Source organism: Capricornis sumatraensis, chromosome 8, assembly GCF_032405125.1.
Source record: "Capricornis sumatraensis isolate serow.1 chromosome 8, serow.2, whole genome shotgun sequence".
In the NCBI taxonomy this organism is placed as follows: Eukaryota; Metazoa; Chordata; class Mammalia; order Artiodactyla; family Bovidae; genus Capricornis; species Capricornis sumatraensis.
This window is the reverse complement of record NC_091076.1, coordinates 84016034-84030630: the sequence shown is the minus strand read 5'-3', so window position 1 is coordinate 84030630 and position 14597 is coordinate 84016034. Positions and strand designations below refer to the sequence as shown.

Below are 14597 nucleotides of genomic sequence, written 5' to 3'. Positions count from 1 at the left end.
TCCAAGCCCAGACTCTTGAGCAGCAGGCTCCTAACCCCCAGCCCGCTTCCTGTGCAGCTCCCCAGCCCCACTGCCAGCAGAAGTCAAGAAATGCATGTCTGCAGGCCAATCTGAAAAATGGCTGCAGAGGCTGACACAATGGCCTCTGGACTTTGACTTGTGAAAAGTTTCAAGGTCACAACTCTCTCAGGCAGCAAGAGAGATGTGGGGGAAAGTCCAGGAAAACACAGAAGAGGGAAAGGCAAGACCTGGAGGAGCAAAGCCGGAGGAAGGCAATCTCAGGACCAGGAAGAAGCACTGAGTCTGGAGGGAAGGGCTGCAGGGGAGCAGCTCACAGGGCCTGTTGCCATGACGACGGGGTCTCAGGCCCAAAGGGCACTTCTCTACCACTGGAGTTCTGTGTGCACTAACTCTCCAGACTGATGTTTATGATGTTCATACAATAAATACAAAGCTACCTATCTACCTGTCACAGTGAAACCCTTCCCAAACTTACTGAGCATGAGAAGGTGAGAGCACTGTGTTCCTGGTTCACAGGAAGGCAGCCCTGAAAAGTACCATGTTCTGCTGAAGTGTGCACATCTAGGTAGGGGCAGATTCCAAACCGAGATCCTCAGCAACAGGGCTCCCTGCTCAGGCCTCAGCCGCGCTAGGAAACTCCATACATAAAGAGAACACCCAAAACATATCTGCAGCTCTGTCTGTGAGCAGATGCACCAGCACAGACTCTACAGTCACTTCTAAGAACCCCAGGACTTACCGGTGGAGAGGCGAAACGACAGGATGGAGAGCTGCCATAGGAGCCTCCAGAGGCAGAGCCGGCATACATGGGCACCGGGACTGGGCAGGCTGGGGAGAAACACGAGGGAAGAGAGGCCACTGAGTGTAATTACATGAGTCGTCCACTAGGAAACCCACCACAACTGCCACAGCTTTGTGTTGACCAGAAATTCACATCCACATACTCCCATGGATGAAACTAACAACACAGCAATTACTGATCTATTTCAACTTGGATGTAGAAGGAAAAATAGAACTGTAACTAAATAAACACAACTATAGGTATTTAAGAAAAGCCCAATGAAATCTTAAGAAGCACATAAAAGATTAATTTTGTGATACCAAATACTAATTTTTCCTTATGGTTGCATTTACTTGTTTAGTAAAAATGTAAAAAGTGGGTACTCACATTTTTTTACTGGAACTTGCTCAAGGAAAGGATGGCTGAAAAATGCTTCTGTAATGAAAATGAGAATGCAACCTTTAAACTGACGTTGATTTTGGCAGACGGGTTGATCTTGTTGATATAGTCAACATAGTACCCTTGAAATCATATATAATTATTACTGTTGTTGTTGTTTAGTTGCTAAGTCATGTCCGACTCTCTTTTGCAACCCCATAGACCCCGCCAGGCTCCTCTGTCCATGAGATTTCTCAGGCAAGAACACTGGGGTGGATTGCCATTTCCTTCTCCAGGGGATCTTCCTAACCCAGGGATCGAACCCAGGTCTCCCATATTAGCAGGCAGATTCTTTACCACTGAGCCACCAAGGAAGCTCATAATTATTATTACATTCTTTATACAGACACAATTTCCTTTCAATGTAACAGCATGTTATTTTTATAAATCATCTATAAAAATCATCAAATTGTAAGTAATTCTCCATCAATGAAAATTTAAAAATAATGGCTGTGAATTCTCCAAATGCCTATTACTAACACAGTACCACCAAGACGACTAAAGTGATCTGTCCTCTTGCGTGGCTGTCTTCAGACAACAACACAGAGAACCACAGCCAGGCCCTCGCTAAGCACATATGTGAACTACAGCTGTCAACTGTGCTGACAAGAAGTCTTAGGCAGCTGATTTGTACAGTAAATTCCACCCTTCTATCCCAGAAGTATTCCTACAGCTAGTTTCACATTTGATTTAGTTCCTTCAGCTATTCACCAAGGATAAAACCTACACAGTAAGCCTGCTAATTAGACAAAGATAAATAGGTAGGTGAGTACATGGAAGTTTATTATTTTACTCTCTTTTCCTGTATGTATAATTTATTTTATTGTTTCTTTAAAAGCCCACAAAGACCATCTCATTTATCATTAGGTCTCCAAATTATGTGCTACTAAATAGCACAGAGTGGGCAAGGAGAACAGCACAGCATAGAAGTTTGCCAGATAATACAAGATCAGGAGTGAGATTAACTCAGATTTAGTCTAAATAACCTCACTCTCTGAAGCACTCAGTTCATGGCCTCAGTAAATGTTCTCAATAGAAAGTAGTTCTAACAATTTCTGTATAGGGGGTAAGATGAAATCTGGATATATCTTTTCTGAAACTTCTGTAAAAACTGAAATTAAACTTTAGTTCATGCAATTGGTAAATATTTCTATCTTTCAGAGAAAGAAATTAAATGAACACTGTCCAGTAACCATGAGAAAAATGGGCCAATATGACCCCGTGGACTGTAGCCCACCAGGCTCCTCCACCCATGGGATTCTCCAGGCAAGAGTACTGGAGTGGGTTGCCATTTCCTTCTCCAGGGGATGTTCCCGACCCAGGGATCGAACCCAGGTCTCCCGCATTGCAGGCAGACGGTTTAATCTCTGAGCCACCAGGGAAGCCCTCGACATACAGGATAATAGTTTCTAAATTATTGATTATATTAAACATTTATATTCTTTCCATACATTTACAAAATATGTAAAAAGGAAAAACACAGAGATAGAAAGAAAAGTAAAAATGAATTTCATTTTCCTCTGAAACCTCTATAATATCTTAAAAAAAATAGTTTTTCATGTGGTTGCCAAGAGAGGAAAGGAGGGTAAGGAGGGACTGGGAGTTGGGGATTAGCAGATGTGAACTATTATATAGAACGGATAAACAATAAGGTCCTACTGTATAACAGGAGACTATATTCAACAACCTGTGATAAACCATAATGAAAAAGAATATATATGTGTGTGTATAACAGAATCACTTGGCTGTACATCAGATACTAACACAGCACTGTATATCAACAATACTTCAATAAAACATAAATTAAAAAAAAAAACTTTTCAAAATACACAAAATTAGAAACCAGATACAAAATTTGAAAATATTACTTACCAAAGTCCATTCTATCTTTTTGGTTTCTCTGAAGCAAACCCAAAAGAAGATTAGCCAAATAAGGTGATGTTTCTCTGGGAATGCTGTGGGGGAGGGGAAAAAAACCCACTAAAGTGGTGAGTTTATATATATTCACTACACAACTTTTGCTTTCATTATGGTAAATGAAAATGTATATGCAGTTTCACAAATACCACATTTTGTACCAAGACAACCATGATAAAGCCTCATTCCTTAAAAGAAAAACAACCCATTAAGCAGCTGCCTCTGAGAAGCAGCATCAGTCTGGGAAGACTCTTGTCTTGAGATTCTCACTGCCTTTGTCAGAATATCTGCAGGACAAAGCCCCTCACAAGCACAGCCTACCTTGAGTTTTAACACACCTTCAACCTGGCACTGAGAGTTGCTACAGAGTTCTCTGTTAAACAAAGAGCAACCTCCAATTCTGCCTGGAAAAGGGCAGAGCTTAAATACAAGTGTCTCCAAACAAATGCTATACATAAGTTTAAAAAAGCCACAGAACAATTTGCAAAGTAACTTGTATTGCATTATATGTGGCAGAAGCACCAGTAAGAACCAGACATGGAACAAAAGACTGGTTCAAAATTGGGAAAGGAATATGACAAGGCTGTATATCGTCACCTTGCTTATTTAACTAATACATAGAGAACATCACACGAAATGCTGGGCTGGATGAATCACGAGCTGGAATTAAGACTGTTGGGAAAGCTATCAATATGCAGATGACATCACTCTAATGGCAGAAAGCGAAGAGGAACTAAATAGCCTCTTGATGAAGGTGAAAGAGGAGAGTGAGAAAGCTGACTTGAAACTCAACATTCAAAAAATTAAGTTCATGGCATCACTTGATGGCAAATAGAAGGGGAAAAAGTGGAAACAGTAACAGACTTTATTTTCTTGGGCTCCAAAATCACCATGGACAGTGCATTAAACTAAATTTCACTGCAGCCATGAAATTAAAAGACACTTACTCCTTGGGAAAAAAGCTATGACAAACCTGGACAGCCTATTAAAAAGTAAAGGCATCATTTTGCCAACAAAATTCTGTATGATCAAAGCTATGGTTTTCCCAGTAGTTACGGTACGAATGTGAGAGTTGTACCATAAAAAAGTCTGAGCACTGAAGAATTGATGCTTTCGAATTGTGGTGCTGGAGAAGACTCTTGAGACTCCCTTGAACAGCAGCAAGATCAAACCAGTCAATCTTAAAGGAAATCAACCTTGACTATTCATTGGAAGGACTGATGTTAAGCTAAAGCTCCAATACTTTGGCCACCTGATGTGAAGACCCAACTTATTGGAAAAGACCCTGACGCTGGGAAAGACTGAAGGCAAAAGCAGAAGAAAGTAGCAGAGGATGAGATGGTTAGATAGCATCACCAAGTCAACGGACATGAATTTGAGCAAACTCCGGGTGATAGGGGAGGACAGGGAAGCCTGGTGTACTGCAGTCCATGGAGTCACAGTCAGACACAACTTAGCAATTGAACAACAGAATAAATATTGATACATAAATAAGCAGTCAAACATGTAAACAGAACTCACACCAGAAATATTTCTAAAGAAAAAGAATTTCAAAAGGTACACAGCAAACTCTTGTTCTCCCTAAGAGCAGGGGAAGCCCAGCCACTTTCTGCTTTACACCCATCTATTCTGTTTGCATTTCCCTCCCTTCCCTCAAAACACACACATAACTTCTACAGGTTTTTCTTCTGAATAAACTTAACATTTTTAAAAAGAAAGAAAATGGCACAGCACATGGGCATGTATGATGCTCTGCTACTGCTGCTGCTAAGTCGCTTCAGTCATGTCCGACTCTGTGCAACCCCATAGATGGCAGCCCACCAGGCTCTGCCATCCCTGGGATTCTCCAGGCAAGAACACTGGAGTGGGTTGCCATTTCCTTCTCCAATGCATGAAACTGTAAAGTGAAAGTGAAGTCGCTCAGTCATGTCCGACTCTTCGCAACCCCATGGACTGCAGCCCACCAGGCTCTTCCGTCCATGGGGTTTTCCAGGCAAGAGTACTGGAGCGGGGTGCCATTGCTTTCTCTGGTATGATGCTCTAGTAGCTTTCTAATTTCCTGTTAAAAATCTAGTAGCTTTCTAATTTCCTGTTAAAATGAATGCTCTCCTTACTGCTAACTGAAAAAAAGATGCAATAATGGAAAAACATACATAAAACACATAGAATTCAGATAAATAACACAGTATTGACATAGTAAAACCCAGTGTAATCAAGACACATACCTAGGCATTAAGTTCCTGTTTTTCTCATAAAACATCCTTAGGTCTTGAGGACTATTAGCCTGTTGAAAAAAAAAAAGAAGAAAATGGTTTAATTTCCTAAAAAACCAAGCTCAAAAACTCCAAATCACATGATGGATGCTCATATTCTTGCAACAGAATAGAAACTGAACTTGAAAGCCATGGACTGCTGAGGGAGCCATTGATGGGCACAAGGAACTTCTAACACCTCTGACACTGTATGCAGATTCTGCACATCCGGGCAAAATTTATCTTTCTGAGGTCAGATTCTCAGAGAGGCCTGAGGCTCAGAAGAGTCACTACTCTGGAGGTTACACGGCCCATCCAACAGGTGTGTTGTGTGGAGTCAGGTGCAACGTACCTTCAAGGGAGTCAAGCCAGAGAACGAAGAAAGTGCTCCTTTCCAGCCTCTCCAGAACACAACACAGCAGCCTCGCCGTAAGAGCTGCTGAATTACTGAAGCTGCCTCTACCTTCAAACCAGGCTAGGAAATCAAGTGTTCAACCTGCTGTGTCACTGACTTTTAATACCATCTTGGGCAAATTATTTCTCTCTGTTTTAGTTTTCAGATTTAAAAAACTGTCTCTGTAACTGGCCAATATGAACTCAAGAAGAATCACTGTGATCATATGCTAGAAGAGCTCCTTCTGACAAAATGTTAAGGGAGAGGCAGACGTACCTAAGTTAGATTGTGTGAAACCAATGACCTCTCCTTCAGGAGAGGCAGGAAGAGAGCTGTTACCCACCTTCCTACACCTGCCCCCGCCCTCACATGGATTCCCAGACCCCAAATCCAGGCTAAGCAGGAAGCACTAATGTCACCATTCACACCTATTTCCCACGGGGTTGTAAGCCTGAGCTGGCAAACCTAGTATTACCTAGTATTAACCCCTACACTGTTCAAGGGTCAACCGCATTCCCCATTTTATAAGTCAAAGGCAACTGCAAAATGAAAAGAGCCCCAAACTAAGTATACCTGAAAACAGTCACGGTACCTGAAAAGGTGGCTTTCCAACGAGGCACTGATATATCACTGTCCCGATGCTCCACAAGTCGGCCTTGGCATCATAATGTTGAGACATGATAACCTCAGGAGCCTGGGGAGAAAGCAAGTCAAGAGACGTGCATAATGTCAGTTACATAATTGATCTGCATGTGTTAACTGGAGAAGGTCACACTAACAAAACTACAACAATAAAAACAACAACACACTGTGATATTGCCCTAATCAAATGATACTGCAACCAATATAGGCCCACATTCTTACACTGAGGTTTACTGGCAAGTCCCAAAAACAACACTGGAGGAAAAGCAGCAGGTTCCAGAAAGAAAATATTTCTATATAATAGGATGGACACACAAAATACAGAAAGAGCATAAAAATAATAACAGAGAGTACACCCCAGTCCCAAGATCAGGGTTACTTCTGGGGTGGGAGAGTAGGAGAGTGAGAAGGGCGGGTTACAGAAGGTACACAAACCGCTTCTGAAATATTTCATTTCTTCTAAAAGAAGACCAAGGTGAACACGGTAAAATGTTAACTGTCGAATGCGGATGCTAGGCACACAAGTGTTTGCTACATTAGTCCTATTTCCACCATTTAAAAACTCCAAAATAGCGGAAAATCACAGAAAACATAATAAAAACAGTCTTAAAAGCAAACAAAAAGTCTCTGATACTTTGTTACAGCTGTTTTCTCCTCTCTCATTAGATACTGCTTTCTAAAACTACCATCAATCAAGGCAAGCATTGACTGGAAATGCTAAATACACTGAATGACAGTGACATTTTATTTTCTAGGCATAACATTTTTATTTATTGTTCCTAGTAAACTTCTTACTGGGTCAACTTCCTTTAATAATCAGCCCAAGTACTCTCTCTATCCTCAAGGCTGTAAGTTCAAGACTGAACTGATTTCACACTCAAGAAGTGCAAAGTAGTATTTAATTATATTAAATTATAAGATTTATCATATAAGCAGTACAGTTATGATCAAGAAAAAGTAAATCTAACACAAAATTTTTTTGAACTTTGAGTACTAGTTCTCTTGATCTCAAAGTTGATTTTACATTAGAAGAAACCCTATCTGAACATAAACCCATTTTAAATTCAAATTGAAGTAGGTTCATTTACTTCACAGGATTCTGAAGCTCCAGAATCAAGGTGTTTCCAGGGTTACCACCTCACATTAGTTCAGAAGTGTCACAGCCTCACCCTATTAGACCTGAGAGTAACCACAGGAAAGGATAAAGAAGAAAAGTAAGATTTTTCAGCTGTTACGTCTGACGCGAATGGGAAACATTTCTGTAATATAGGGATCCTGTCAAGAGACAACATGCAAAGGATGACTACACCCTATAGGTGAAGATATGCCCCAGGAGATTTTTTTAAGTATTCCTAAAATTATACATCATGTATAGCATGACCATACTTCATCAATTTTTATTTCTAATTTAATCTAATAGAAGATTTCTACCATAATAACTAATCATGTTAAAAAATAAATGCCAATGGGCAAAGATGACTTTTATAGTCCACTAGGCTAAAGCGAAAGACGTCTGTATTACAGCATTTCAGTACTATAATTAACATTTGTAAATAATAAAAACTCAGACTATGATAAAAATGACATCTTAGTTGGAAACAAGCTTTATACTTAAATTCCAATGCTTCCCGCTGTAAACACAAAGGATGCAAACACTCACCATGTACATTGGGGACCCGCACAGTGTGGCAGCCATCATGTTACTATGCAAGTAACGAGCAAAACCAAAATCAGCTGTTTCACAAAATAAAAGTAAGAAAGTCAAAGGATACCTTTCCCACACTTAACACAGATCATATGATTCTTTTAGATACAAGCAGGCACAAAAGAACTATGAGAAACTAGAGCTTATTGACTTAGACTGTCCACCGAAGAAAGAAGTGGCCACCTCACTTTCAACAAGTTAAATAATGGTAGTAGCCACCAATGGCACAAGTCGCTCCTCTGCCACTTTTGTAACCAAGAAGGGAGTTCCATGCTTTGCAAGAGAAAATACCAATAATAGTAAATGATTCATTAATAAAGCTCTCATTAAATATCAACACTAGGTATAGAGTTTGAGCTGTTCTCATCCTCCTCCAGATACCAAATGCAACCTATATAATAACAGAGATTTCTTAAAATACTGGTAAAAAATTGTTTTTCCAAAAACCATGAGAACAGCTTTAAAAAAAAATCTAGCATTACGAAGTGCTTCAAATAATCCTGAGAGGGCTAAAGTATTAGTCACTCAGTCATGTCCAACTCATAGTGACCCCATAGACTGTATAGCCCACCAGGCTCCTCTATCCATGGGATTCTCCAGGCAAGGATACTGGAGTGGGTAGCCATTTCCCTCACCAAGGGATCTTCCCCACCCAGGGATCGAACCCAGGTCTCCCATACTGCAGGTAGATTCTTTACCATCTGAGCCATGTCTGCCTTGAGCGAGCTAAAAAAAACCAAAACATCTTCCAAGTAAGAAGCCTGAACTAAATGGTCTCTCAGATCCCTTAGGTTAAAATCCCATGAGCTGTGAAGAATCAGGGTATTAATTTGCTGCCAGCAACGCAATGTGTTAGCTTCCCTCTGACGAAGAGAAGCATCTCCTGCTGAGATTCCTACTCGAATCCCTGGTGCAGGCCCGTCAGCCCTGTCTGAAATTTAGCACCTGCTGCCAACAACGTAAAGGATTCCCACATCCAAATGGACTTCAGTGAACAGAACAAAAATCTCAAAAGTGTCTCGACAAAATTCATCATTCTCACTGAACTAAAATTACCTAAAAGAATATTGAGTCTCAAAACTGTTCTTTGAGCGAAACAACATAGCCACATACCTATTTTGATGCGAACACCACTGACACTGGACTTCCTGCGATTGGCATAGGACAGCAGGATGTTCTGGGGCTTGAGGTCCCTGTGGATGATGCCCTTGCTGTGCAGGATGCGCATGGCAGCTGCGATCTGATGCAGAAACACTCTGATGGTGTCCTCGCTGAGCGTGCCCTTAGCTGGGAGAAAAGGCGTTCCATAAACACTTAAGCCTACAAAATCAAGTCTCATCTGTGGGAGTAAGGAATGGGAATTCACTTTTTTTCATTGTTTTTACTCTAACAATTTAAGTCTATGAAGAGATATCAAATATCTCAAAAATTTTAATCAACCTGTTGTAAAAAGAACTGATTTATATCTTCCATTCTCATCAGTGTTCATGGTTTTCTTTTCCCACTTTTACTGAGAAGAATGAACATGACAACAGATGCTCAGCAAATGCGAGTCTCCTCCACAAGCCAAAAAAGCCAAAAATAAGTCCCCTTCACATCAAGTACTTGGGATAAATGTCCATATTTAACCCCAACCACTACCTGAGTACAAATTAAAAACAAGTGATATGCTTGGCTGGCGAGACTAAGGCAATACCCCCAACTGGACCTGTCAGGGGGCTGAGGCCCACACCTGTCTCCTTTTCATGTCCCAGAGGCACCTCTCCTAACAAAGGACACCTGTAAGAAGCCATCTTCACTGCTACTGAGAGGTGGTGGGGACAAGACTGGAGAGTCATCGCTCTTCAGCAAACAGCCACGCCCGCACATGCACACCAGAGCGTGGCTTGGTGTGGAGTCCGGCTGCCTTTGTTCAAATCCCAGTTCCTCCACTTACTAATGCTCACTGCACAGCCCTGGAAGTTGACCCCTCTGTGCCAACTCCTCCTCTACAGAAAACTGAAAACAGACTAACCACGTGGGGCCGTTGCAACATTCAAACAAGGTAGCACGTTTAAGCATAAAGACTTAAGGAAAACGCCTGGCATGTAATAAGTACTCAAAGGTAAACTGAAAGTGCAAAGTGTTAGTCACTCAGTCGGTCCAACTCTTCTGTGATCCCCTGGATCGTAGCCCACCAGGCTCCTCTGTCCACGGAATTCTCCAGGCAAGAATACTGGAGTGGGTTGCCATTTCCTTCTCCAGAGGATCTTCCCGACCCAGGGATCAAACCTGGGTCTCCTGCACTGCAGGCAGATTCTTTACCATCTGAGCCACCAGGGAAACAAGGTAGTCAGTACACAAATATGTATTTTATAACAATGGATCTAAAAGTCAAAAGTCCAATTCTTTCCATCTACATTAGGTATTTAATATCCGTGACCCCATTTTGACTTCTTTGGCTCAGATGGTAAAGAATCTGCCTGCAATGCAGGAGACCTGGGTTCAATTCCTAGGTTGACCCCATTTTAGAGTCTCTGTGAACATATTTCTGCCCGTACAACTCTAGAACATGTTCTTTATAACCTTCTCTTATGCACTTAAGACTAAGAAAGACAGAAATAACACTAATACACTGAACAAGTGAAATATTACTTTTAAAATCATTTTAATGAGTGACATTTTATGTCCTTAATATCTTCAACAGTGGAAACAGTAACAGACTTAATTTTGGGGGGCTCCAAAATCACTGCAGATGGTGACTGCAGCCATAGAATTAAAAGATGCTTGCTCCTTGGAAGAAAAGTTATAACCAACCTAGACAGCATATTAAAAAGCAGAGAAATTACTTTGCCAACAAAGGTCCATCTAGTCAAAGCTATGGTTTTTCCAGTAGTCATGTATGGATTTGAGAGTTGGACTATAAAGAAAGCTGAGCACCAAAGAATTGATGCTTCTGAACTGTGGTGTTAGAGAAGACTCTTGAGAGTCCCTTGGACTGCAAGGAGATCCAACTAGTTCACCCTAAAGGAAATCAGTCCTGAATATTCCTTGGAAGGACTGATGCTGAAGTTGAAACTCCAATACTTTGGCCACCTGATGTGAAGAACTGACTCATCTGAAAAGACCCTGATGCTGGGAAAGATTGAAGGCGGGAGGAGAAGGGGATGACAGAGGATGAGATGGTTGGATGGCATCACCGACTCAATGGACATGAGTTTGAGTAAACTCCGGGAGTTGGTGATGGACAGGGAGGCCTGGTGTGCTGTAGTCCATGGGGTCGCAAAGAGTCGGACACAACTGAGCGACTGAACTAAACTGAGTATCTTCAAATAAACTAAATCCCCATGGTATAAAAATTATCAAATACTTTTTTCTGTGAGGGCTATTTTCATCTGCTTTTAAAAATTCTTTGGGGTTCTTTTCCTGATGCTCACTATTAAAAAGAAAAATCCAAATGCATTAAAACATACAAAAAGTGAAAGTTTCTCTGCTCCCCTCCCTGGAGATGAATGAACACTGTTAAACTCTGGAGTACATTTTCCCGGTTCTCCCAGCTCTACTGACACTTCCCTTGCAGATGGATGCAACGATGACCGCACATTAGTGGGAGGGTCAAATCAACAACTGGCAGAGAAGGCGATGGCGCCCCACTTCAGTACTCTTGCCTGGAAAATCCCATGGATGGAGGATCCTGGTGGGTTGCAGTCCATGGGGTCGTGAAGAGTCAGACACGACTGAGCAACTTCACTTTCACTTTTTACTTTCATGCCTTGGAGAAGGAAATGGCAACCCATTCCAGTTTTCTTGACTGGAGGATCCCAGGGACTGGGGAGCCTGGTGGGCTGCTGTCTATGGGGTCGCACAGAGTCAGACACGACTGAAGCGACTTAGCAGCAGCAAATCAACAACTGGAGCTTTACTGCTGTAACGTTTTAGATTACACTGAAGCAATGAAAATGGATGGTACCGTTTTTTCCATCTCATTCATTTACATTTTCATTTTAGGGCTTAGAAAACTTTTGCTACTGTAAATGACTGCAGCTGCTTAGAACTTGTATCTTTGCCCCATGATACATGAAAGTTTATCTGATTCAGAGACCAAATTCTAACACCATTTCTGTGCATAAAAATTAATGATCTCATTTAGGCTATTTCTGGGCACCAACTACAGTAGAAATTCACGTATTTCTATGAACACGGAATGCCTACTCTCAACACAACCCCATAAACTGAAATTCTCTTGGTAATAGCTTAACATTTTAAAGGCACAGCCAACATGAAAACTCTCAGAAGGATGAACTCCTGAGCAGTTGGCCCTGACAGGGCAGGCTCAGCTGTGGCTGCCAAACTGAACATATCTGCTAGAAATAATGTTAAAGTACAACTTACCAATTACCTTACAATTTCCCTTATTTTAACTTGCAATCAACAGAATTTGTTTTTTATCTTTTGAAGATGTGAAAGGCACTTTATTTATCAAAGCAAATACAAGGACTAAATGGGCGTCTTGTGATTTAACGGCATTATGCCCTCCAGACATCTGACTGACAGATCTTCTTGATCAATGCTCCCCAACAGAAATATAATGTGAGCCTTATACATACCTTAACATCTCCTAGTAGCCACATTTTCAAACATGAAAAGAAACTGGTGAAATAATATCTGTTTAACCTAGTACCTCCAAAATATCATTTCAACCTATAATCAACATTAAAAATCTTGATATAATCACTCTTTCTTTCAAACCGCAATGTGTGTTGCACATCACAGCACACCTTTCAAGAGCTCAACAGCCCCATGTGGTCAGTGGCTACTACAGTGGACAGTACAGCTCCAGACAATGCCTTGAGGACCTAAGTTACTTGACACAGTCTCTTCAAGTGGCAGACAGGGGAGAGGTTAAGTATCCAGAACCACACAGCAATTAAGTGACATAACAAAGGAACTACCGCAAACCAGCCTGCCTGGCCGACTCCAACATTCAGGTAAGCTCTTCATTCCCTGCTCTCCTGATCTAACACTACTGCTCCGGAACATCCAAAGCAGAGTTCAACATCACGTATGGACTGCTGAGGAAGCTAACAAACCTGCTACAGCAGCATCAGCACCTGTGTCAGCTCATAGGCTTTCTATTAGAAAGGGACACTGATATTCCGACAAGGAAGTGAAATAGCTAAGCGTCCCTCAGTCTGACCCTGGGGAAAGGGGCTTTTACCTGGATCGATAAGAAGTCAAGGATCTCAAGATTCAGAGGTTAACAGAAAGTAAAAGCAAGGTGTCTTCTAGCTCCAACTCCTCTCCTCCAATAGAGAAAAAAGTGCCCATCTCTGAATTTTATCTACTGGCAAATGACTTTTTGAAAAATCTTTTTACTAAACTTACATAATTTTGAGAGAATCTCAGGAAAAATACTGGAGAAGGCAATGGCAACCCACTCCAGTACTCTTGCCTGGAAAATCCCATGGGTGGGGGAGCCTGGTAGGCTGCAGTCCATGGGGTTGCTAAGAGTCGGACACAACTCAGCAACTTCACTTTCACTTTCACACATTGGAGAAGGAAAAGCAACCCACTCCAGTGTTCTTGCCTGGAGAATTCCAGGGATGGGGGAGCCTGGTGGGCTGCTGTCTATGGGGTCACACAGTTGGACGTGACTGAAGCGACTTAGCAGCAGCAGCAGCAGGAAAAATACAAAAAAACACACATGGACTAACCTCCGGAGTTCAGAATAATGGTGGTCTCTCAGTGGGAGGGACCGGAGTAGGACTACAGAAGGGCCCACAGGAGCTTCAGCTGTATTTAGAATTTAACTATGGGGAGGAGGAGAAATACTTGTGTTTTATATATTATTTCTACATGGCTTTTGAAATCTCAGCAATATTTTAAAGATTTTTAAATCTCATTTTTGATTGTTCCTTGTTTACCTGAACATTTAACATATATTGCTTCTCTTCTGTAAACTGCCCACACCCTTTGTGAGTGTATCTACTGATGTCTTAGTGTTTTACCATCAATTGCCATGACCTAGTTCTAGGCTGAGAGATGAACCTTCTACTACTTTTTTGTTCGTTTGTTTTGCCTATTTCCCATATACCTTCAAGGGTGAACAAGTAGGTGCTGACTTCATCTAATGTCCTTTAAAAAGTACTTTGGAGGGACACAATTTGATCTGAACATGAACACACTTTATATATGGAATTTCAAGCAACATCTAGTACTAAAACCTTACCTCTATGCCACAAAATAATGTCAAGGTTACCCTGAATCCCTTACGATATCTTTTAAAATTTACAAGCAACATTCACATTAATAAACACATCTTAGGCCACATTCTCCCACTATTTTTTTTGTTTAAGGAAATGAAAGAGACTAAAGGTTCACTGTCAGCCCCCAACTAGAATCTTTTGAAGAGAAATTTTGTTGGTTTTTCTCTGATGGTGAGAGGCTTCACCTCTCAAACTGTCAGAG

The 14597-nt window shown here is 41.3% G+C and overlaps 1 protein-coding gene across 2 annotated transcripts in view; it reads right to left on the bottom strand.

Annotated features, from left to right (window-relative positions):
• Positions 1–14597, bottom strand: part of ULK2 (unc-51 like autophagy activating kinase 2) — a 54613-nt gene that overhangs the window by 32018 nt on the left and 7998 nt on the right. For both annotated transcript variants that reach the window (XM_068978838.1, XM_068978839.1), the window contains exons 6-12: positions 9264–9437; positions 8106–8179; positions 6396–6497; positions 5383–5441; positions 3113–3195; positions 1190–1237; positions 761–849 (exon numbers count right to left, since the gene is read on the bottom strand). In XM_068978838.1, coding sequence (XP_068834939.1) covers positions 761–849; positions 1190–1237; positions 3113–3195; positions 5383–5441; positions 6396–6497; positions 8106–8179; positions 9264–9437 — 629 coding nt within the window. The remainder of the gene's footprint in view (positions 1–760; positions 850–1189; positions 1238–3112; positions 3196–5382; positions 5442–6395; positions 6498–8105; positions 8180–9263; positions 9438–14597) is intronic.